This window comes from Astatotilapia calliptera, chromosome 3, assembly GCF_900246225.1.
Source record: "Astatotilapia calliptera chromosome 3, fAstCal1.2, whole genome shotgun sequence".
In the NCBI taxonomy this organism is placed as follows: domain Eukaryota; kingdom Metazoa; phylum Chordata; class Actinopteri; order Cichliformes; family Cichlidae; genus Astatotilapia; species Astatotilapia calliptera.
In genome coordinates this window covers 8,094,679-8,120,317 of record NC_039304.1, presented here as the reverse complement: position 1 = coordinate 8,120,317, position 25,639 = coordinate 8,094,679, and the positions used below count along the sequence as shown (strand labels likewise).

Sequence of the window (25,639 nt, the reverse complement as noted above, 5' to 3'; positions counted from 1 at the left end):
CTCTCTGTGTTAGCGCTGTCCTGAGTGTAACTGCTGCTGACTCTTTGACAGCAGGGATTGGCTCAATCTCCACCACAACCCTAGATGTCTTTCAGGTTTTCATCACACTGTTTTTGGAGCATTTAACCAGCACAAAAATGGATATGATACAACAGATAAATACAGGGAATATATTAATAATATCCAGTATATTTGTGTCTGATCCCCATCATCTTTAAATCAGCCAATGAGTGACATTGCTAATGCCATGAGGATCCAGTTTACATAACCTACCTCAAAATTAAAGGTGACATTTTTATCATACAGGATGAATATTTCTTATTTCTTTCCAGCATCCAGCAGATAGCTGGATCACTGTGCACCACTGCTCTGATGGACTTGGAGCCTTCCAAAACACCAGCTGTGCAATCCTCCTATCAAACCTTCAGCTCTTGCCTTTATCTTCTTTGCGAGGCACATTTTTTAATCATAAACCTGACCTCACAAATCCGTTTGTAGTGTTGTAACGCGGGGCGTGCTCTCCACATACACCGCTAATCCCTGGATCCTCTGAGTAGGACCATGATTTCCTGGACGGTGTTGCCAGGGGAAAGGTGGTGCCCAGGACCTGTTGGAAATGACAGCTGAGGAAAGCGGATTGAAGCGAAGGCATCACAATAACATTAAAGATAGAAGATAGCGAAGAGTCCCTCGCGTCAGCGTGTAACGGGTGTGTGTCCGTTTGGGATATTTGGCAGCTTTAGCCTGACAGCTAATCATTTCACTGTGAACCGCGACTCGTAAGCTAACGACACCCACTCTCGCTGAGTGTGTGTGCATGTGGGTGCATGCATCTGTATGGGTTATGTGTGTGTGTATACATTTCAGTGTGGATGTGTGTGTGTGTATGACGCTGCGCTTGGATTCACTGTCCCCATCTGTCACGTTAGCTAGCATGCTAATTTGATGAGCTAATATTGGCTAATAAAAGAAATTAGCCGACTCTGGGCGAGGCACCGCACCGACATTATCACTGCGAGTCAGACCCTGAGCTAATACGATAGTACACACTGATTGCAATCTCTTCTAAGCAGAACAGCGTTATTTGCTGCCTTTAAAGAATCGCTTAAGAAGCCTGCGTTGACTTTTAGACAGCAGTGTAGCTAATTTTCTCGGCTATTAGCTTTGCAGCTAGAAGTGGGGGGGCTGGCTCGCTAATTGACCCAGTTTGGTGGGGCAAGGGCCAAGATATCATTCCGCTCGACTGAGCTTTGTTTACATTACAACTTTTAGGCTTCTTACTTTCAGAGCACGTTATTTAATGCAATTATTCAAGCCTATTAAAGGACAGCAGTATTTTTAACAGCACATCATTGACGTAATGCATTCCCAAATACGCTAAACCCTTTAAAAACTCCTGTCCCGCAATTAGTCCGGCCACCTGAGGCACCATGTAGTACATTTAACTTCACAGACTCATTCCTTTGCTCATGGTCGTGTTTACAACCAAATTACAAGTCTGTAATGTCATTAAAAAAGTAATAGCTCAGGTTTTATTAAACGGTATGTATGTTTTTGAGTTTTACTTGCTGTAGATACATTGACTCTCCTTTATTAAGGAAGTGAACACTTGTACTCTGGGGGTGTTTCTACAGTGTCTCCAAGAGGTCAGGGTTATCATATTTAACCAAAACTAACGTGAAAAACACGTTTTAGTTAAAGAAAATAAAAACAAAAACTAGACTTTTGTTAAAACTAACTGAAATGATTTTGGGAACCTACGAAAGATACGAAAAAAATATGTAGAGGTGATATCGTTAGTTTTAGTACTTTTAGTAAATGTGTTATTGTATCTTTCTTCATAAGGCTTTGGTTGGTCATGTTTATTGCAACTTTGGATGGCTACAAGACTGCGAGTCTACTGCTTTCAAAAGGTTGCGTGTTCATAATGTAACACCGGCTCTGATTTTCCTAAATCTTGTCTCTAGCAAAAATTCTTGCAACCGTGTCAATGGCTGAAAATGCTAAAAAATAATAGCTATGTAAATAGCTAAATGTAATGGTCACTGAAACCTTGAATGCTAAGTTTACCAACTTGCCGAAAGAGCTTGTTGTTAATTGTATTAAAGTAATTTCATGACATTTAAAGTGAATGAAGCTGGATTGAAACATGATAGGTGTTGGTAAAAAAGAATTATTGGTGCTCATATGATTAAAAAAAGGCTGGAATTTCCACTTTTAGCAGTTTTGGTCAAAACATCAGTGTCACCTTTTCAGCTGTTATGATGCATTGGCGGTTGTTCCTTAATGTCATATGTTTCTCTGTGAAAGTGCCTCTCAGAGTCTCATGATTCACACAAGGCTGGTGAAAACAAGGCGGATATTATATGGGTGAAAACATGACTGCAACACTAAAACTGTCTGAGCACAGGCTCTGGTGTCAGGCACATCCTGTAAACAGATAGCCCTGTGGTTTGTTCTAGTGTGCTAAATGGTAAAGTTTAAAACAAATAGTTATTACTGGCACTGTGAGTGTATAATTCGTCCCTCAGGGGAGCTGTTTCCACTGCTTTAGTCATCACAGTAGGGTTATTGTGGTTTTCCAACATTTGAGCACAGAGGTTAAAAATAATGACAACAGTTTCACTTTCTCTGTCCTCATTTAACAGGGTTGTAGAGATGGAGTCCCTGATGAGCGCGGTGACTCCACGCTCCCCAGCACCCGCCAAGAAACTTTCTGAGGTGGACTTCCGCTCAGGGGCAACCCTGGAGCAGCTGTCGGCACAGGTATCTGAACTGGTACTGCTGGAGCAGGGGGAGTTTGGAGACCAGACCGCCTTAGAGGTCCACACTGCCAAGGACTTCATCTTCAACATGCTAGGTAGAGAGGTTCATTTCTAATACACACTTCCTTTCCGATTCCCTTCCTGTCGTGACTGTTACAGGAACCTTGCAGAGATATGACACAAATGCACATATCTAATTAGCCAATAGCACGGCAGCAAGTCAATGCATTTTGACTTAAGACACTATCAAGATGACCTGCTTGAGTTTGGCCTCCTTTAGCATTAATCTAGTGCACAGCTGGTACAATCTCATCCTACCTGAGTATTGTTCCTGACCATGTCCATCTGCACCCATGTTCTAATGGCTCCTTCCAGTAGGAAAACATAACATGTCACAAAGCTCTAATCAGTTCAAACTGGTTTCTTAAAGACCATTTATGTGCACCACATATTTCTAACAGCATAACTTTTTGGATGGTAATCATTCATTTCCTGTAGCTGCAATCAATTGGGACTGGGTGGAAAAGGTTTCCCACAGATTTATATTGTATGTGCATGCAAATGTATGCGTGTGTATGATTTCTATTTCTGTAGCGATCATCTTTGCCGAGTAACTCTATTTAAAAACAAATAACAGAGCAGTGTCATTAGGTGTATCTTCAGTGAGTCTCACATCCTGTGTTGGGCTCCAGCTCCGCTTCTTGTTCATTAGTAGCCGTTAATTATCCACAAAAGGAGAAAACTTGGAACAGTGGGGCACCTTTCCCAGGAGTGGCTGACCTACCAAAAGTAGTTCAAGAACGCACTGACTGATTCGCTGCCAGTTATCACAAATGCTTAATTGCAGTTCTTGCTGCCAAATGTGGCAGGAAGGGGGCAAATACGCTTTCTTCTAAGGTTTCAGCCTCGCTTCGGTCGGCACACCACTCTCACGAAGCCTGCTTACAGTGCACGTCTTTTCATGTAATGCCCACTGTTTTTGTTAAATGCACCTTTATGGTCAAGCAAGCATGCATGCATTTATTTACCCAGGGCTGTGCGACCTATGTGAGCAATGAGGAGTCTTTTTTAGCAACGCCCTGCTGTCGTCACCTGGACTCTGCCCAGCACAATCACACCATGCTGTGCTGGCTTAACATGCAGTGATCTGTGCTGGCATGCTTAATGTGAAATAATGATTAGAGTCATCAGCTTCATCCTGCTGTGCATGTGCTGATTTGCCTGTCCCTGTAGATTTAGTGCATCACAAGGCTCTTCAAGTACAATGAAAAAGTGACGAGTGAAAAGCGGTTTGGATTTGTGTTGAACTACTCGTCAGACTTTAGTACAGCGAGGTCATTTCTTTTTGACAGTTTTTGTTCGTAGTGAAATATAATTGAGGCAAAAAGAGTTCCCATTTAAGTGTGAGAGGATTCTCTTTCGTTTCGTGGCTCATGTTGGGAGCCAGCATGCAGGAAAATAATGAACAGCGTAGACCAGGTACAGTATGTTTAATTTAATCCTTCCGTATGCACTGAAGCTCCAGTGGGTCATTAAGAAGTCTGAAATTAAAATCAAGAAAAGTACATTCCCCAGAAATCTGTTGCGGTGTGTTTAAGACTGCGGGAATAAAATCAAATCTTTTTTAAACAATAAAGCAGCCTCTCACGTGTGTAAAGGTATTTCTTGTTGCTTAGTTTTCATCTGAAGATTGAAAACGAGCACTAAAGTTTGGTTTTCTCTATAGAAGCTGGTCAGAACAGCAAGTTGGCGGCGGCAGAGCCGATCTCACAGACCCAGATCCAGCATTTGTAAACACGTGCTGGTCGTAGCACTTAGCACAAACATTCGCTATGTCGATGTTTGTTTCTTGACATGGAAGTGAAAACGAGAGACACGGCAGAGAGTTTCTCTCTCTCTCTCTCTCTCTCTCTCAGCATGTAATGAAAGCAAAGCACTGTGGATGAGCTAGAACGCAGCGAATCAGGGTCGACCTCGTTCATGTTCACTTGTGAATGAGTTAGCCTTTATCACAAGGAGACAGATAATGTCACGCAGTCGCATTCATGTAGCATTTTTCCCATCCTACTGACCGGTCAAAGCTCTTTAGACTCTAAATCACATTTTAACCACGTGTTTATAAACTGCTTTATGCTCTGCAGTTCAAACATTCAAACATCTGCCTCATTGATGGCTGATTTAGAATCACCAGTAAACCTAACAAGCACGTCTTTGGACTGTGGGAGGAAGCCCGAGTACCCAAACCCACACAGGCACAGGGACAATGTGCAGACTCCACATGCTATCATAGTTCTCCTCAACCTGTCAGGTTGTTTTATTATGTGTAAACAGTCAAGAGTAGGTCTGCACAATAAATCGAAAACTTATTGTCATCACAATATCAGCCTGCGCGATGGGCCCATCGCAAAAGACGACGTAAACTGCGATAATTGGGTACCTTAAAATGTTTACACACGTGCTTTAAAGAATTTACCAATCAAAGAAACCCCTTTACACATTTGACCAGTCGAATAGAGCCCTTCAAGGCATTAACCAATCAAATGGATTAGAGGCCCGCCTCCTACGCAGGTGGGGAGCGAACAACGCTGCAGCAACGAGTCAGAGTTGTAAAGGCTGAGGGCGAGACGCGTGACGAGAACGCTACTGAACTCGTGCCTAAAAAAAAAAAAATAGTACCTCACTTATTTGGAGGTACTTTGGATTTGATAAAGACGACGTTCTCCAAACACAGGTGCTCTGCAAAACTTGCCGAGCACTCGTGGCAACCACCAGAGGAAACACGACTAATCTCCACCATCATCTTCAAATACAACCACAGAGAACTGTTTGAAGAGTTCCAGAAAGACAGGGCTAGCCAAACAAAGGTTGCTAATGTTAAGACAAAGAGCGCAGCAGTCCAACAGCCGTCTCTGTATCAGAGTTTTTCAAGTGGAACAACTTATGAGAAAACGTCGAAGCGGTACAAAGAAATAACAGAGGCCATTACACATTTTTTGACAAAGACATGATGCCTATAAATACAGTTAGCAGAGAGGGCTTCACCAGTCTGATACATAAAGTGGACCAGAGATACCGCATCCCCTCACGAAACTACTTTTCCCATGTCGCCATTCCACAAATGTACGAAACATGCCGCAGGACCGTCACGTTTGAACTGAGCCAAGCTGAAAACTACGCAAGCACTACAGTGAAGTTTCCTCTCCAGTTTTGACTTACATCATAACTGCTTGGTGAGTGGTAAAATGATGAACAACTGCACTGAGATAATTTGCAGTATAATCTAAGTTATGTTTATTTAAAACTAATTCTAGAGACCGGGAAGGATGTCTTTCAGAATTTTCTTATGTGGGCAATGTTTCAATGTTAAAGTGCACTTTGTTGTTACACTGCTAATACAGCAGCTTTCATTAAATAAAACTGTGCAGTAAAACGGAAATTATGTATTTGTTTTTTTTTTTTTTTTTTGCTATTTATTTTATCGCAAGTCATATCGTTATCGCAGTATTGATCACAGTTATCGCACATCACAGGTTTTCCTAATATCGTGCAGCCCTAGTCAAGAGTAACAATAGGTGTAGAAGCCACACTTAGAATTGCACAGGGTAAGCTGGGAGCCGGCACATGTTCCTTACTTAATCCAGATAACTCACCCCAAAGTCCTCTTGTAGAAAACAATGCGAGGTTTATTAATCCACTTTCTTCTTTACAAAACAAATCCAGTGCTCAGACTTACTCAGAAGTTTGCATAAAGTCCAAACTGATCAGGAAACCATAATGCTTCACTCTCCAGCTCACACACAAAGTGTTCGGTGCTGCTGTGTGTTGCAGTAGCCCTGCAAGGGCACACGTGTAATTCTACATGTATTCCAAATACTGTACATGAAGCTGACATCGCACAGGAGACCATAACAGAATGTAGTATGGCATCAGTGTGACGCTACAAAGTCAGTTATCCAGAGAGTCACAAATCAAAGTGACCTCTTTGAATTCTTTCTTGCGTGTGACCAACGACACAGTGTTAACTGAGATGATTGTATCTGCTTAGTTTTTCTGGAAACGCTCGAGTAAGAATTATCGTTGGTCTTATTGATTAATTAATTAATTAGTGATTAGAGTTAATTGGATTTAAAAATATTTAGTGCGTAGTTTGATCGCACACATGGCGGGCTGGCTTTGTTAAGACTTGATGCTCAGATTGTGTTTATTAGTAACAAGCGGAGTATGTTTGTTTGTCCAATAGGTGGCACTCTCCTCCCTCCCTGCTGTCTCCTGTCAGCCAGCCCCTCTTTCTTGAAATGAGGCGTGTTTGGCCAGAAAGTTTCAGGTCGTTTTTTTTAATATATACACACTTCTTTCTCCCGTGTGTATTTTTATTACCAAGTTTTACATTGCTGTAGATCCTCTTGTCAGTGCACAGAGATGCCTGGATCACCCAGAATTGCTATTCCTGTCAAATCAGTACTGTAGCATTGCTTGACAGACAGCTTCTCTAAGTTTCAAGGCTTCTCCTCCTCTAAGCTGAAATAGCTTCATCAAACGGGCTGCTTCCCCCGGGGAGAAATCACACAAATCAAGATGGAACTTGGCTTTTTTTTTTTTTTATCGTATCATTGTGTCACCAAGTGCAGCAGATATTCCTGTTTCTGTGTAAAAGTTGTTATTTTTTTCTTTCTAGCCTTTTCTTTTGCTCACTTCTCATTTTTCATGACTGTGTTGCAAAGCCCTCTGCTTTCCTCTTTGCTCTATCTTGGTTGAGAAGCTCTCTCTCTAACGCTCTTATTTTTTTCTTGGTTTTTGAGGCATCTTTTGCCTGCATAATCACCAATGGTTTGCTAGCATTTTCATAGCCTGTGCCTCACCACCTGCTGTGACAGCTCCAACTGCGTATGGAAAGGGGAAAGGAAAAAAACAGAAAAAGTTTGGCACTTTCCACTGAGGAAGACAGTTTGCGTTCTAGGAATATAAAGTTAAGTATGCGGCGGTAGCCACGTTAGCAGCTTCTGTGCCTCTCGAGGCGCTGCGGAGGAGGAGAAGCAGCAGCGAAAAGCAAATATCTTGATGGAGGGGCCTTGTTAAAGCATGCCGGCCTGCTGTTGGAGGGGCTGCAAAGGTGCTGGCGTGTCGATGCCGTACACTAGTGGCTTCGCTTCAGCTTTTTTTTTGCCAGCCTTTTCTAAAGTTTGAGCTGCAAAGGGATCCCCGCTGGGATTTGCACACTGTCAGAGAAAAGGAAGGAGAAAAGAGATTAAACTCTTATGCACGCGCACGCACCCGGTGTACCCAGCGATTTCCCCTCACAGCGTGACAGATTCAAGAAGAGGCCCTTATTTACCCAGCATCTGAGTAAACACTGTGGTTTTGCCTTCAGGCTACAGTGGCGGGGGGGCTACTGTGGATGTCTTTTGAAAAACAAAAGTGTGATGAGGGCAGAAATAGATCCACGCTGCCGGCGGAGCAGACGATCCGGTGTGGGCCCAGACGTACCCTTAACCCAGCATCACAGATCTTAAAGTTTGTTCAGCGAGTTTAGTTCAGAGTTCATCTTCCCCCTCCTGATGTCGGGGAGAGGGAATTACTTTTGATCCAAGTTAAAAAAGTCACGAGTGTTCTTCAGCATCGGCCCAGATTCTGACATTTTTATCCGAAAAGTTCTCAGTTGTAGGTTGAAATGTTGAAGAATTACACTGTGTATGAATGTTTGAAGAAAAAACAGTTTTAACAAACTGTATATATTAAAAAACAAAAGTCAAATGAGAACTTTTCTTCCTCGTACTTGACATTAGTGGTGAGTCGATCACTGGGAGGGATATTCGGCATTTTTCAGATTTGGACAGAGGAGTTTTTGTAGCACCTGGGTTGGTGTTTGGTGCTGGCATGAGCTGTTTGTTTGGTGGAAATGTGTGAAGCAGCATCTGTACAAATTATTCTGGATAGAAGCATATGTTAAAATGTATGTTTATTGACTCAGTCATTGTGGTTTGTTGCAGTTATGCATGTCATTCTCTTGGTCATAACTGGATTCGGTATCAGTTCTAAAAACGTAGCAGTAATTTCTGAGTATACATCAGATCTCCGCCTTTCCTTAGTTACAGTGACCTCCGTTCTCGCCTATGTCAGCTGCTTTGCTGCTATTTTTCACACTTAGACCTCTTGACTGTGTGCCCATTTGAGTGATAAGTGGGGGTGGTTAGACTGAGAAGTGCCATCAGCACCTTAGTTGCTTTTGTCCAAGTCAGAAGAAGGATGAGTGAAAAGGTCACCTTTAGCTGTGAACTTATTAGTGAACATCTGAGTGATTTTTACCAGCGATATCACTATAATCTCATTTCATGAAGTTATCGTGGTTCTGTGAATGTTGCAGGCGCTGGCCTTTAGCACTGAAACATACAGACTATAAATATATTTGCCCCTATTTTATTTTTAGGTGTTTTGGTGATTGTCTATTGTAATATCCCAAAGCTCTTGAAGGCACATTTATATAACTTGTTTTGTTGTGCCAACAGTCCAAAAACTCAAATATATTCCATTAATTATTAACTGAACCGTCTGTTCATATTTGAGAAGCTGGAACGAGTGACATTTTCAGTGTTTCAGCTGGAAAACATGGACTGTAAATGAAAGATGGATGTGGCCCCTGTGACGTCTCCCAGTTTGTGTTTTTGGCCTCAGAGTTAGTCTTTTAGGTGTGGCCGTGCTGGTTTTCAGGAGCAGGAAGTTACCATATTTAGACGAGAGGTTAAAGTTAGCAGCTAATGCTAGCAAATGTAATTAGCAAGATTCATCCATAATTTTAATTGGTGCACTGCAAAGACAGATGTACTCACATTACTCAGAGTATGATTGTGATAGTCCTGACTATAACGTAAAATATTATTTATTGCACCCTTAACGATGCATGTGGACGATTTGATGAGCGGTTCCTCTAACGAGGGAAATCATCCTTCTACACCAAAGATGTAAACATGTTAAGTTCACGGGGGCTGACTGTTTTGGATCCAACCTCATGTGGCCACTAGAGGAACTTAAGTTTTGGCTGACTGCTGTTTTCTTTTTTAGCCCTGGAGGTTGTTGCTTGTTTAGAAAATAAAATAAATGGATTAATTTTCCATCAGTTGACTAATCTTTTTTTATTATTATTCAATAATATGTAATGTAAGTTTGAAAACGGTGCTCGAACACTGTCATTCATTACATTTGTATGAAGATCTTAAAGCAGCTTGAAGCAGCCTTGCTCTTTAATATCCAAACATGGCCTCGTGCATTCAGCTAGTGAAGCTGTAGTAACACAGGAATGAAATGAATCAAACATAATCTTTGCTATTTGTGAAGAGCAAATAGCAAATTGGCAAAGCCATTTAATTATGCAAGGATTGTGCACAAAATGCAGAGACTTGCATATTTTCTTAGCTTGTATAGCTTATTTTCCACAGTTGGGCAGCAGCAGTATCCAAACACTGAGAAGCCAGTCAGAGCAGAACATGTTATTTTCCTTCAACGCTTTAATATAGTGCATTTATCCAGCACTGAATTTGTCCCCTCAACCTTTGCAGCAGTTTCATACACACTCACATGTTGCGACGCATATTTCATTTTTGTGAGGGGCGGGAGGAAAAAAATCCCTTTTGGTTTAATTTGAACCGTCAAAACAGCAGCGGCATCCCTGTGGGAAAGCAGCTCGCTGTGGTCCAAGCCGTGTCTGGCCGGTCTCCCGCTCTCGCCCGTGAACGCTGGTGGGCTTCTGCGTGACTGATTCGCAGCTGGGTGCTGTGACTTCTCTGCCTCAGATGCTCCGGGTCCAGCTGTAGTTTTTATCGCTGGCTTGGGCTGGTGGCTCCACGTGGTCTCCTCTCTCTCATCAATTCTCAGTTAATGCCATTTTGTATTTAAGAGCCCATCTTCATTCGTTCTTGGCAGGTACGCAAGAATCACGGCGCTGCAGACAGAAAAGATGAATGAAATATTTGTGCTGGATTAGTTAGGCTTGGTTTCTGTTCACTTTCCGTCAGCTCAGGCTCACCAGTGCCAGGCAGCACAGATGAACAGCATCTTGCCTGCCATAAGCGATAGTCATTGTTGACACCTTTTTTTGGCACCTTGTAGCTTCAAATCTAAACGATCAGAAAGCTGGCGTGTCAGTGAAAATGACTGCGAAACACTAAATTGTTGCAACCGTCTGCATCCTGTGACTGAACATAGCCACAGACGTCATTCATTGTAATTGAACTTGTTGTATTTATCATGTTAAATAAGAAATATTCTGACACTGGGTGACAGTATCTGCTCATTTTAATAACTGTGGTTGACACTCTCATTTTTGCTCCTTCATAATCACACTCGGAAGTATTCCCGAGGGTAAGAAAAGGGAATAATTTGGGCAGTAGCTGTCAACCGATAACAGTCAAAGGAGGAGGGTGCAACTACGTGAGGCGCTGGATTCACAGCTCACTCGCAGGCTCTCCAAAGTTTTTCACGAGAAAATCACCTCTTCGTTACAAACAATTAAACCCTCACCATTCATATTTTCTCCTAATTTGACTAATTTAATTTCTGCCTTCATTAAGTGTCTCAAACGAGCTCCCGTCTATACTTCAAAAGAAGACATTTGAACATTTCCAAACACAGAGCGTCGCGATGGACGGAGTGACTGAGCCTTCATATAAAATTCAGCAAGTGTGACATTAACTGATACACTGAACTCGTTCATGTGTAACTGCTCAAAACCCGAGCGAGGACCGAAGGAGACCTGGGGGGAAAAAGACCTGAATATATTATTGTGGGACTGATGTTGAATATAATCCAAGGAGGCAGTGGAGCTTGTGCTGGGTTTGTTTTACGTGTTAATAGGCTCTAGAGTTTGTCACTGATGCTGAGGTGTGCAGTTATTGGATGTGTCAGTTTATGGAGCTCTTTTGCTCCCTGACTGCTTACATTTCTGAATATAGGATGCAAATGTAGTTGGATTGGGTTATTATTATTATTATTATTAGCATAGGTAAACATGCTCTGTGTGCACTGTTTATATCCAGCACCTGAGCACATTGTGATGTAAATTGTGCAATTTGTGAACGTAATCCGACCTCAATCCATACCAGGTGTACGTTGGAAGTTTGAGCTAAGGAGCGTCCCGGAGCCACGTACACGTATTACCGTCGTCCCTCGTTTATCGCGGGAGTTCTAAAAATAACCCGCGATTGGTGAAATCCACGAAGTAGCCAGCTTTATTTTTTACAGTTATAAGTGTTTTAAGGCTATAAAACCCCTCACTACACACGTTATACACTTTTCTCAGACAGACATCAATATTTTCACACTTTTCTCTCTTTTTTAAACACTCACACAAGTTCGAACGTTCATAGAAAAATAAGTCCAGTATAGAATAAAACCAAAGATCAAACCGTGTTTTAGGTCCAGAACATGGGAATAGAGCAGCTGCCGGAGAATTCAACATTAATGAATCAAGTTGTAAAGTTGTCAAGGAAGTAGAGGAAGCAAGAAGAGATGAGTTGAGTAAAGTTTGACTTATCTGACTGTTTTTTTTTTTTTTTGCTTAATGCACCTTATAATCCGAAAAATACGGTAACTTCTACCTTCCTTTAGCATGTCCAGAAGTCCAACTTTTTGTGTGATGGTTAGCATCTTCCTCTGCCTTTTGGGTGCTACTGCAGGTGCCTTTGACGGTGCAAAACATTTCGTCGACATTGTTGTGTTTGTTGGAGACAAAAAATTACAAACATACAGTACAGCACTTCAGAGTCAGACTGCTAGTGATCAAAGATTTATGTAAATTTGACAAGCTGAATGCAATCTGTACTGTACAGGAGACGGGACGGAGGAGATTGATTGACAATGGTCTACAGCCAACCAAAAGCATGCAAAATTGCGCAAAAAAAGTCTGCAAAACAGCGAAGCTGCGCAAGGTGAACGCCCTTATGGCAAGGGACCACTGTATTAGAATCCGACAAGACACTATAGATGTGTAAATGTCTGTACAGGCTAGCAGCTAGCTGAGAAATTAATGTAAAGTCTGCATGTTCTCCATGTTCTTCTTCCTATATTTACATTTATTGCTCCCACCTCAGGCACGTCTGTGGTTTGTAGTGATGCATTTTGGTTCACTTGGTGTTCATTTGGATTTTTCTCTGTTCAAAGAAACCAAATCATGGAGAAAAACTACAAGACTTAGCTAATGCTAACCTACCTCCCAATGCTGTTAATATTATAAAAGCTGCCGTGTAAACAGGAGAGAGGTTGTAGCTGGCTTCATGTTCAGTGCAGCTATACTCGGCGCAGTGAAGAAGCTACAAAAAGGTTGCGTAAAGCGGCACACTTCCACCTGCTGGCATACAATGTTAAATAATGCCCCACAACAAAAATCATAGCATGGAAGTTTACACCTGTTATGGGTTATAATATTCTCCATTCCATTGTTTAAGCTGTCTGTGGCTAACACACATGGATTGGCAAATTCATCCAGACTCTCAGAACTGATTTGGTAACTTAGCTGATTATTTTAGTTATTTTATTGGCTCATTTTATAAACTAACCACTGCCAGACTTGTTCAGGGTACCTAACGTACAAGTAGGTAACATTATCTCAATGGTAGTTGCTGCTAACAAATTCATTTTTTATTTAACAGTCACTCGTGTAACGACTGACTTGTCTAAAACAGCAATAATCAACATGCGGGCAGTTAGCCAGTTAGCTGTAATTTAGCTAGAACCCTATATCTGATACATGATAGCGCACTGTCTTCTGCATAGAGCTCAGCCCTGATCTGTGAGGTGCTGAATGCTGATTACAGTTCGCTTAACTGCCGTGGGTATCATTAATTAGTAACAATGGCTCTCTGGATGTTACACAGGGCTCCTTTGTGACACTGAATTGATGACCGAGGAGAATTTGAGCCACCTCTTTTGGCCCGTTTTATTGAAATACATCATCTTTATGTGGCTTCTCAAACAAATGAGCCTCACTGCTTCTCTAAAATGTAAAAGTAAAACTGCAGCCTGGCTTTTTCCCCCTCGGCGATAATTGCCTGTCATTTAGTGGGACATCATATCACAAAGTAACTGGCATCAAAGCAGCAATGTGGAGCTGGAACACATTGACAGCTTCTTGCATCCCCTCTCTCTGCAGGTGGTTTCAGACACACCATGTCTGCCGTCACTCTCAGCCCTGTTTCTTGCTCCTATTAATCACATTTTATGTCTCTCTCTCTCTCACACACACACACACACACACACACACACACACACACACACACACACACACACACACACACACACACACACTAAACACCTGGCTCAGTGATGTGAGACATCCCCTCCAATCAGATTAAATTGGAACTTCTCAATTCCTCTCCTTCTGAAAGCCCTATTTTGGAGCTAATCTCCTGACTCGATATGAATTCATAAACAGCGCGGCGTCAGAATGGCTCACCTTTCAGCGGCGGGGTTGTCTCGGATTAATCCGGCTATTAGCGTGCGAGGTGAGGCTGCGAGAAGCAGCAGTTGAAAAGCACAGATAACATCCAGGTTGAGACTATATTAGTCAGGAGTCATTTGTAACGGACTGAATTGCTCCTTGCGGGATGTGGCTGCTTTTAAAATGATTTTCATGGCGCGCTCTGCAGCAGTATTAGAATTTTATTGTCTGGAATAACAGAGAGGTCACGCAGAGGTGGATTCTCAGAAAAAAAACATCACTTTCTGAGACAAATGACATCCCCTCCCACTACTGCACAAAGATGGCCTGAAATAAGAACTTGGATGTACCTCATTAGTTAATCTCCCAGAAGCATTCACAGTTGAAATTGGCTGGTTTGATGTGAATACAGTGATTAAAAAAGCTAATGGTGTAATTACATGTTTATGTCATGGTTTAACGTACTAGCAATCAGTAATGGTTTAAGTGTCAGCGTTCCTTAGGGCTGTATCCACGTGTACAATAGTGCTGGAAACAGGAAGTCCTTAAATGAGGAATGTCACAAATGAAATGTTCTTGCAGATAAATAAGCGTTAAAAATAAATGTGTGAGGATGGTATTATTAGCATTACCTACATCTCAGTTGTTAGTGCAGTCAGGTTCATGTAGGAATCCTCGGTTTATTTAGAGGAATCACATTTTCCAGAGAGATTTGCAGAGCTATGGGTGGGTGTATGAATCTGCAGAGGTGTGTGGCAGAGTATTTGCGCTCTGCTATGAGAGAGGATGTCGTTCCCATGTTGCCTGCGCTCTGCTTCAGGGAGGCTCTCTCAGCAGCGTCTCTTTGTACTGTAGCTTTGTTCTGACACCTGAATGCACCATTGTGTAATGCAGAGAAGAGTATTTCTCTTAAAGACGTGTCTGAATGTGTCTTCACTCTCTAACGCTGTACACTTTGAAAACTTTGGCTTGAACTTTGCTTCATTTCAAATCAAGATATCTCATATTTTAATTGGTCTGTTTAGCATGTAAGTCCACAGTGCACTGATGCAATTCGATCAATTTGCACTCGTATTACGTGCTGATGTGTTCAGTTGTTGACAAAGTCAGATGACAATGACAGAATGGAGTCGTAGTATAAATAAATGGCTATTGATTTTGAAATCCTAGTAAATTAGTTTGTGTGTTTAAAAAAGAATAAAATGAAATAGTCGTGATATTTATTCTACCTTTTAGGCAGGAACCTGATTGAAAGTGGTACCCTGCCCTGCTGAATGTATTGTTAAAGTAAGCACATCTGTATGTAAATGCATTTGAATCTCCAAGTTTAAATCATGTTTCACCTAAGCCTCTTTTATCATGATCAAAAGTGGACCTCTGCTTTTTCACGCTAGTTTTATTTTCTTTCATTCAGTTTCGTTTGGGCCCACGTCCCTCTAGAACAGGGGCGGGGAACTCTAGGCCTCAAGGACCGGTGTCCTGCAGGTTTTAGAGATCACCCTGGGTGATTAGTTAATTACCAGGCCTCTGGAGAACTTCAAGACATGTCGAGGAGGTAATTTAGCCATATAAATCAGCTGTGTTGGATCAAGGACGCATCTAAAACATGCAGGACACCGGCCCTTGAGGCCTGGAGTTCCCCACCCCTTGTCTAGAAGCTGCCACTTGGCAGCCATCCTGAAATGCCTCCAGACACTCCTTTGGGCTTATTTTGAAGTATTCTTTTAAATGTAACTTTAGTGCTCACAAAAGCAAATACTATAATTGTATGTAGTAACACTGGTCAAATGTAAAACCCTCTAAAAGTGTGCTAATGGAAACACTGGGGAAAACAGTGGTTGGAGACTGAGGTTGAAGTGGTTGCTTCTAAGATGGGGACCTGTCTGCAACCACTCACAGCACACTTCAAAAGGGGCTTTGGTGCATGAGATGACCATAAGAGGGAGCCAGTCTGCAATCAGTGCTCAGTTAGATGGGGGCAAGTTGACAGTTACATGCTAATAACATCAGTCAGACAGGTTGGACATGTGGGGAAGCTAACTGCTATCAAATAGTCATTTCACAGACCTAGAATTGAGTCTAGAGTAGAAATAGCTCTTAACGGAAAAATTTTCCTTTAATAGAAATCTGCATTCAAAGACATTTCTTACAGGATTAGGGTTAATCCGACGCTGTGAAACCAGCCGAGACTGTCTCCATTTCAGTTCTGTTCTCAACCGTGTGTGCTCGCCTATAGACTCACACATCACAGTGTGTTGTGCGAGTCACGTGTGCCCGCATGTTTACTGGCAGATGCCCAGCGAAGCAGCGTGCGACTGTCGATTTGAGAGTTTGGTATTAAAAAGTCGACTGTGTTCTTTGGAACAACCTCAAACTCCCCACATCCAGCGTGGAGACTGAAGAGTCCTCACTAATTGATGCAGTTTCTCCTCTGTGCTCTGGTCTCTAAGCGAAGCTGGAGAGATAAGATGCTTTTTATTCTTTTTTTTTTTCATCACTCTTTTCCTCCTCCTCGCCTATTTGACCCATTTTATCAGTGGCAGATAAAACCAAACAAATCAGAGGAGCTGGAGCTTCAAACTTTTTGCCCTTTGGCTGGCGTCTCTGACACTGTCTTTTCTATTTCTTCTTCACTTTGATCTGCCCATTTACCATTTCTACCCTTTCCCCCTGTCTCTTTCTGTCTTTTCAGGTTTGAAGTTCTGATAATCAGTTGGTCACACTGTGCCCACTGTTATAACTGCCTGGCTAATATTGTGTCAGCCCCTCTTTTGATGCCAAAACATCCCCGACCCGTTAAGGCAAGGGTGGGGGAACTCCAGGACTCAAGGGCCAATGCCCTGCAGGTTTCAGAGATCACCCTGGGTCAATACACCTGAATCGAGTGATTAGGCCTCAGACTTCTGGAGAACTTCAAGACATGTTGAGGAGGTAATTTAGCCGTTTAAATTAGCCCTATTGGATCAAGGACACATGTAAAACCTGCAGGACACCGACCCTTGAGGACGTTCCCCCACCCCTACGTTAAGGCATGGGCTCCACTAGACCCCTGAAGGTTTGCTGTCCTACCTGACACCAAGATGTTAGCAACAGATCCTTTAAGTCCTGTCTAAGTCTTGAGGTGGGACTTCTTTGGATCAGACAGGTTTTTCCAGCTCATCCCACACATGCTCAATTGGATTGAGATCTGGGGAATTTGGAGGCCAAATCAACACCTCAAAATAATTGTTGTGCTTCTTAAAGCACTCTTAAACCATTTTTACTTTATGGTAGAGCACATTATCATATTAAAAGAGGTCACAGCCATCATTGAATACCGTTGCCATGAAAAGGTTACATGGTCTTCAACCATGTACGTACGTGATGTGTGTCAAAGTAGCATCCACACGGATGGCAGGACCCAAAGTTTCAGAGTTCTCACTAATGTTACGCCTGATCGGTGCATGTCAGTTGATGATGTGTTTTGCACTGTAGCGAGCACCATTGACCAATGCTTGACCCCCGTATGGTATCATCAGTTGGCTACAACAATATGAGGTTTCTGTTAGCAGGATGTTTGCTGAAAATCCACTGTTACAGGTTAAGTGCTGGAAAACTCCTCTGTCAAGATGGCTGATAAACAGACTTGATTACTGAATTACCTGTTTAAAACTAGTAACACTATCACCTTTAGGAAGGCTGAGGGCGGCTGGAGATGCAGAGGACTTTGAGTGTTTTACATAAAGTCCAACAGGAGCATCTGTCTTAGGAGTGAGCGGCACTTGTCTAGTCGGAGAACGAATGGAGCTCGTAGAGTTAGATGGGCCGATTCTGCTGAGAAATGTGAAGATCTAAAGACGAGCTGTCACGTACTTCCTGCTTTCCTTCTTCTCATCGACAGCTCACCCTGTGGTGCTTTCTTTTTTCCTCCTCCTACTTCTCAAAGCAAATCACCAGAGAGATCCTCATCAGCAGTTTTGACTTTGACTCACACACTAGTCCCATGTTCATTTTTCCTCCAGTTTCCAGCCAGTTTTGTTAATACTTTATAGTTAATCTAACTCTTTGGCCTTTTTCATGTAAAGTAGCACACAGCATGTGGTGGTGATGCTGCTGCTGCATTGGTTCTCATCAGCTGTTCCTGCTGTTTCTATATTTATTATTTATATGACACGATTCTTTAATTTTTACTAGGAAACCAGCCAGATAAACCACATTAAATTTAACAGGTTACATCACTGGAAGACCTAAGAAAGGCTTTCTTTATACCACTTTGTGTTAGCGAATTATTAGCTTCATCGTTTGGCTGATACGGTGGCCGTGAGACGTCAAACAGATAGTTTTGTTTTTTTTTTTAAAGCAAAAACCACAACGGAGGTCGCGTAAAACACAATCACAAAAAAAGCTAAAACAATGGAAGTGTTTCTGGGGACACGATAATGTAGTAAGTATTTTTGTAGTCCTTTATTCAACTTCTAATGTGCTTTTTTTGTGCTTTTTTTCTCATTGCTGCTGTTTTTTTTTCCAGTCCATTTGACCTCTCGGGGGCACCGTAGGCTTATCTCTAGGGCTCCACCATATCATGGCGCCTGTGATAATAATACATTTTTATGTATGCATTTGCATTCACTTGTCCACACAACAACTAGACGAGCCCAGGCATGTCTTAAACTGAGAGCTGCGTGGCAGTCTCCAATAATTTGGTAAAAAGGGCACTATTTCAACAACCTCTACCAAAGCGCTGCACTTCATAAAATATGCAGGAAAACTGTTTCTGCTTAAGGTGGAAATAACACACTTAGGCAGAAATGCATCATATATAATAGCAGATCATGATGTGTGTAAACAAATTACTCCACCAAGCGTCGCTGGAGTACTCACTCGTTATGACGGGAAGATCAAACTGTAGATGGAAATTCCTGGTGCGGTTACGTGGTGGAAAAGCCAGGTTTTAAGTAGCTGCTCAAAAAGCTAAGTATACAAGATCCACAATAGAAAATATTTTTAAATTTCAGAATATGTTGTAGGTGCGTTGGAAGAAAAGTTCTCCAAAAGGCAATTAAGTGAAACTCCCACAAACTGTCTTGCTTCCTGGTAATAAATTTAGGCCATTATATTCTAATCAGGTACCTGATGAAGGTAAACAGGACAGAAGTGTTGTAATTTTTTAATAAATGTATTAGCGACAGTGTGTGGGAGTTTCATTTAATTGTTTTGGGGGAGTTTTATTATGTGACAATATTGTGTAGATGGTACAAAAGTTACATTGTTAAGTTACTTTCACTATTGTTGTTAAAGTGTTGCTGATTCTATTCTCACATTAGACTCCTGTTCTGTCTGTCTTTGGATGAAGCTGATTGGAAAATGAGTCGATGTTTTTGCTTTATCAGTTTGAAATACTTTATGGATTAAGCACAATTTCTCTTTGTGTATAAATTATATTCTATAATTGTCCAATAATATTGTAGTTTTCAGAGGGAAAGCTGGTAAACTTAGCAGACTGTCACTGGCTAATATTGTAACTGCAGCTGTCCAACTTTTCTGATATGACATCTGTCCTGTGTCTTTGGGTCTCTGCTTGTACCAGCACCGGTCATATACCTGTGATAATGCGTAGAGTAATCTAGATATTTGCCTTGCACACAGGTACACGCACATGCGCACACATGGCTCTACGTGAAAACATCACATACCACTGAGGTTTTGTACCCATGTAACAGGATGAGAGGATCACATTAGGAGCTTTGCGCCCCCACCCATGGCCTGCTGGCTTGGTCTGATGCCCCCGTTGCAGCTATCTCCAGCTGCTTTACTGCCCTGTGGGGATAAACACTCTCAGGTTCAACCTCTAACAATCTCTTCCCTGCAAAGTGTTTTTGAAATATTTGTGCTTTACCTTTGACCTATAGTAGCTAGCAGGGAGCTTCACACCAGTGCAGTTTTGGCTGTATGATCAAGGCTTTCTCAGTTGCACTTTACAGCTGGCAAAACATAATTTAGTTGACTCCAGCACTGCAGCTCCCAGGGGCCTGGAGCCTGTAACATATACAGCACAGCTAAGTAGCCATAAAGGGATTTGAGGGCTCGAGTTTCTCTCGTATAAACTGTCCAAATAACAGTGAGGAATTCTTTTTATCACTCCTGATGCAGCCAGGACTAAAATACAATGAGGATATAATGAGATGATCATCTGATTACTGATATTTATCACCCCACCTTCATCTTATATATGCACTTAGCTAACAAAACTATAAAACATTTATCCTTTTTTCTTTAGCTCGTTACCTGGAGATGTGTAAAAGGATCTTTGTTTGTGTCTGTTTATTCTTCATGTTTGTGTAGCATATGTGGGGCTGGGATTGAGATTTTTCAGTCCTACATGTAAGAACTGAATTGTTCATTAGGGTCTAGTGCAGTGCTCATGCAGGACTCTTTGACAAACTCACACATCTGTGAGCATCTACAAGTGTAATGAAATCTGACAGAGAACAAGGAAAAGAAGAGCAGGACCTATTTAATTAGCTTCTCTTCCTCTTGCTCAATAATTCTAGGCTTAGTTCAGAAAGTGGACCAGCGCCTCCCGGTGGCCAACGAGTACCTGCTGCTCTCTGGCGGGGCCCGTGAGGGCGTCTTGGACCTCAACCCCGAGGATCTTGGGGACTATGCCAAAGGGGCCGACTTTGACCTGGACTTCACCCTGTTGGTGCCCGCCCTTAAGCTTCACGACCGCAACCAGCCAGTCACTCTGGACATGAGACACTCCCCGCCCTGCCACTCGTGGCTCAGCCTTCGCCTCTGTGACTCCAGCATCCTGTCCCGCTGGAGCATCTGCTGCCAGGAGGAGAATGGGCATCCCACTGAGGAAGAGGAGGAGGAGGAGGAGGAGGAAATGGGTGAGTTGCAAAAAAAAAAAAGGATAATCAGAGATGAAACTGGGATGGAGAATTTCCTAGACGGAGAGGAGGACTGTGTGTGAGCTGACTGAATCGAAGTCGTGTCTCTCATAACTTGATGCACGGTGTTGTGATACAATTTTAAATAAACTGAGCGACGTTTACGAGTGTAACACCTTTTTTACTCACGTCTCAGCCTCTCTCATCCTTTAGGTCACAGTTTACACTGTATAGCACAGAGGAAATAAAGGGGAAACACGTAAACAGTGGAAGATCAATTAAATCTATTTAATGAAGTTTACAGCCTTGAGGCCTGCTCCCAATGATGTTGCGACTTATGCACGTCCTGCGGGAGCAGTTTCAGCGGCTGCAGTAGTTTTTAATTTGCCCGCGATTTTTATGTGACAAATGACGCGTTCAGTGGGAACGGGCCATTAGCGTGCCCGGAGTATTTGTCTGAAATTGGCTTCCGTCGGGACCCTGAAACTTTGGCGCCGTAAATATGTGATGTATTGAGTGTCCTACTTTTTTAGTGTGTATAAACAGCCCCACAAGATTACTGTAGCAGGCTGCAGCGTCTCGAGTAAAGTGAACAAGAAGTACAGAAAACGATAACAACGGTCTTCCAGGTCTTGTGGGGTTCTGGCTAAGCACCTGAAGTGATGAATGTGAGATCTTCGGGCTCTGTGACTGCACGCTGTGAGATAAATGTATAGAAGCAGTGACTCATCCTGCCTCACTCCATCCCTTCCCCGCTCAGGTAAAGGCTCCATCCCCTCCCTGGGCTCCCCTCAGTCTCTGGATGGATGCTACTTCTCTCCCGCCCTGGTGACGGACTGGTTCTGGGGGGTCGTGAGCGAGGCTGTAGAGGAGCTGAGGCGCAGCCCCCAAAGAGGCATCCCCACCCCAGACCGCCTGGAGAGAAACGGACCCCTCACTACTATTATCCTGCAGGTACAGCTTCGGCTCTTCTTTCGGTGATAAACTGAAGCCCTCTTTACGCCTCAGTCGATAAAGAACATCAGGGCTGTTTAACTTTGCAGCTGTGAGAAAATTGCTCCTATTCATGGGACGTTTATGTGGAGTGAAATCATTATTGCAGAGGATTGTAGTCAAATGTTAAAATCATTTTTTTTCGCGCCCTGTTTGTAATTCAGCACCGAGTGTGTGACATTTAATATTCCTCCACACTCTCCTTCCTGCAGGCAGGCTCGAGCCGGGTGCTGTACGACCTTCTGCCGGTGGTGTCGTTTCGAGGCTGGCCCGCTGTGGCCCAAGGCTGGCTGACTGCCAACCACTTCTGGGATGGTAAAATCACAGAGGAGGAGGCCATATCTGGCTTCTATCTGCTGCCCTGCTGCTCCCCGCTGGGTGGTCGGCCCGACAGGGAGTGGAGACTGGCGTTCTCACGCAGCGAGGTGAGGGAGATTGTTACCGTAGTAACAATTTTCTTTGTTTCCAATGTTCTTTTTCATTTATGCTCCCTTTTTATTTCACTCTTATTTGCAAAATTGGGTATCATTTTATTGATACTCTTATTGATAATACTCTTCATAATCTTTGTGTGTAACACAAGGATAAAGAAAATGTAGCATTTTTAGCACTTAGAGGTATTTTTACTTTTGAAGAATGAGAATTATTTTGCATCCTTTCTGCTCGCTGATTCAGTGCTGGTGATTTTAAGGCAGCTCTTCCACACATGACGACAGGCGAGGCAAAGATGATGTGTTACTTAACCCTGACTTGTTTTGGAGACAGAAAATTGATGCCTCAAAGTAAGTTTCAGAAGTGAAAATATGCTGACTCTTTTTAGAGTCAGCATATTACATTATATGTAATCATAAAGCAGCCTGTGACAATATCTGACAGAAAGAGTCACTGCAAGTCTGTCTATGTAAGTCGCTCTATTGCGGTGTGGACAGGTCAGCGTCTTTCTCTGTGGCTTCAGAGAAGTAAACACTCTGTGGGAAACTTTTGTTGCCAGCTGACGCGTTGAGATCAACTCGAGTAAGGCTGTGTTGCCTTCTGCTAGTTCTCTGTGTGCTCTACTCCATCTCTCACCACGTCTCTAAAACACACACAGCCATATGTGGACATCTGGTACCAGAAAGAAACTATTGAAAGAAGCTAGCACGACCAAACTAGACTGTAGAGGCGATAAATTAGAGAGAAACAAGTGCACATAAATGAGGAATCTAAGTAAAAATCAACAGCAGCTCCCTGCACTCTTTCCTACTAACTGGTCACTCATTGGCTTTTGTTTCTTCTGTTACAGGTTCAGCTGAAGAAGTGCATCCCCTTCCCCATGGCCCAGGCGTTCCAAGCAGCCAAGGCCGTCCTATCTCGTATCCTGGCCCGTCCACGAACAGGCCTCAGCCTCTACCACCTGCGCACCCTTCTCTTCTGGGCCTGTGACCGGCTTCCTGCTGCCTACCTGTCCTGCCCGGACACCGACACACCCGGCCGCCTCCTCCTGGGACTCCTGGATGATCTGGCTCATTGCATCCTGGGTAAAAACTGTCCAAATTACTTCCTGCCCCAATGCAACATGTTGGAGCATCTGACAGACGGCCAGGCACTCCTTGTCGCCAGGAAATTGGCCCACGTGCGCTCGGATCCCAGCGAGCACCTGCGGGCGGCTCTGGACCAAGCCCAGCAGGCGGGCCAGCTGAAGAAGGAGCTGACAGCAAGCACTAACGGCCACAACTCCCCCGGGCATCACTCGGCCAACGGCATCATCTCACCTTCAGAGGACAAGCTGGCGCAGCGGCTCCAGCAGCTGGTCACAGAGAACCCTGGGAAATCCATATCCGTCTTCCTCAACCCCGATGATGTCACCAGGCCACACTTCCGCATCGATGACAAGTTCTACTGACGCAGACACGCTGCAGGGAAGACGTATGGAATTAAGTGTGTTTAGCTAACAAACACACTGAAGAACGCTGTGCACACGCTCCTGTTTGACCATCCTATGGCGATGAAGCCGTGCTGCTCGACTGACTCTTTAAACCAAAAACACTCATTTCTCACTACTGAAAAAAACGAAACAAAAAACGTCCAGTTTACACGACGTTGCATAATGGACATGATGTCACCAAGCTGTTGCCACGGAGATGGCCCTCTCCTAACGAGCTGGCCTTAACAAGACTTATCAGCTGGTGCTGAAGACAAGGGCCGGGCTTTAGTCACGAAAAATAAGTCCAGTGGAGATGAACACAAAGTGTGTGTGTGTGTGCGTGCGTGTACATGTTCGCCCAAGAGTTTTCATCCATTACTTACACTTCTGAAGTCAGCGGGAGAAAAGCTCCATGTTTGGTGCATTTCTCCCTTTTTTATTCCAGATCAGAGTGGGCGATAGCTGAATTAGAAAGGAAAAACAAGGTGTGACTGATGTAACTGAATGTAATGTTGTAAGGAGAACTGCCGAGTCTTTATAGTCTCTTTTCTCTTTAAGCTATATTTTAGCCCTTTTTTTTTTTTTGACCCTCATGCCTCAATTTATGACTTTTTTTTCCTCCTCACTTTAAAAAAAAAATCTTTCTCAGGTATGCACAACCCTGTTTTTGTAGGTCTATGATTATAATGTTTCATGTCAAATACATTTCATGGGGTGATGGAATGTACCAAAGAGCTACGTTTGAGCAGAACAAACACGTTTTAACATGTGTCGACATCGTACTCCACACGGTCAGAATGTTTGTTTGCCTTTTATCCTTTGAAAGTCTCACACCGGCATGTAAAATGGTAAAAGTGACCCTAAAATTATAGTTAAAATGTGTGTAAAAAGTGGATCAAATACAAAGTGCAAAACTTGCAGCAGAACAAGATTATCGGAGCACGGTGACAGTTTGAGAAAGTAATGGTTTCAAAATATGAAATTATAAGTTTGAGTCTAAAATGTTTATGATTTAAAACTCATAAAGCTATATATAATTAGAAGAAACTAGGAGTAGGGAAAAGGGAGCAGGGCCTTTAAAATAAATGTAATAAATGAATGAAAAACATTTAAGTTCTGGTAGGTAATCGGCAAAGAAAGGCAATTTAATTTTTTCCAATACCAATATAAAAGTAAAGCTGACGACTGTCAGTTTTCATGCAGTGATATTACCATGAAACTCCTATAAGTCATATTAGTGCAATGATAATGTTTCAAGTTGATTTAGGGGAGCTATGCAGCTCTTTAGTTGTTTTGCACCTCTAATTTTATTCCTCTGTCACAGTGAAAACTGTTCATGCAAACGATAATGAGAAAGGAGTCAATAGCTAAAGTGTGCCAGACGTTTTATCTCATTAGCGCTCGATTTCTTGCTTACTGACTGACTGTTAGCAAGTTGTTAGAAGCCATTTTTTCCCTCCGCTTTAGTAGAACTGAAGCGCATCAAATGATATCCCACAAAGAAAAACAACACAGTGAGAAGAAAGGAGAAAGAACCTGGGTGAGCTATTGTAACTGACTAGTGCTAGCATGCCTTGGGTGCTTGCTTTTAGCTGTTAGCGTGCTGGCTACAGTAGTACACTGCCTCTTCCAGAGCCACAACAGTTACTTCACTATGGTACTGAAACCAGTATGTACATTA

General features: G+C 42.8%; 1 protein-coding gene across 2 annotated transcripts; it reads left to right on the top strand.

Moving 5' to 3' along the window:
* The first annotated feature begins 205 nt into the window (after positions 1-205).
* Positions 206-24,549, top strand: tmem102 (transmembrane protein 102). Of its 2 annotated transcripts, none has more exons than XM_026161603.1 (6): positions 206-709; positions 2,649-2,860; positions 20,721-21,062; positions 21,823-22,016; positions 22,268-22,480; positions 23,338-24,549. In XM_026161603.1, exons 2-6 carry the CDS (start codon positions 2,659-2,661, stop codon positions 23,935-23,937), a joined length of 1,551 nt encoding a protein of 516 aa, XP_026017388.1. In that variant the 5' UTR covers positions 206-709; positions 2,649-2,658; the 3' UTR covers positions 23,938-24,549. The 2 variants fall into 2 exon arrangements, with proteins under 2 accessions (XP_026017388.1, XP_026017389.1); XM_026161604.1 differs by having other exon boundaries at positions 676-779.
* The last annotated feature ends 1,090 nt before the right edge of the window (positions 24,550-25,639 follow it).

What these genes read in the sequence shown, in the direction of transcription:
- tmem102 (XM_026161603.1), top strand. Translation starts at nt 2,659, where the DNA reads ATGGAGTCCCTGATGAGCGCGGTGACTCCACGCTCCCCAGCACCCGCC. An exon ending in CTTCATCTTCAACATGCTAG is followed by an intron (nt 2,861 to 20,720) that starts GTAGAGAGGTTC and finishes CAATAATTCTAG; the next exon opens with GCTTAGTTCAGAAAGTGGAC. An exon ending in GGAGGAGGAGGAGGAAATGG is followed by an intron (nt 21,063 to 21,822) that starts GTGAGTTGCAAA and finishes TTCCCCGCTCAG; the next exon opens with GTAAAGGCTCCATCCCCTCC.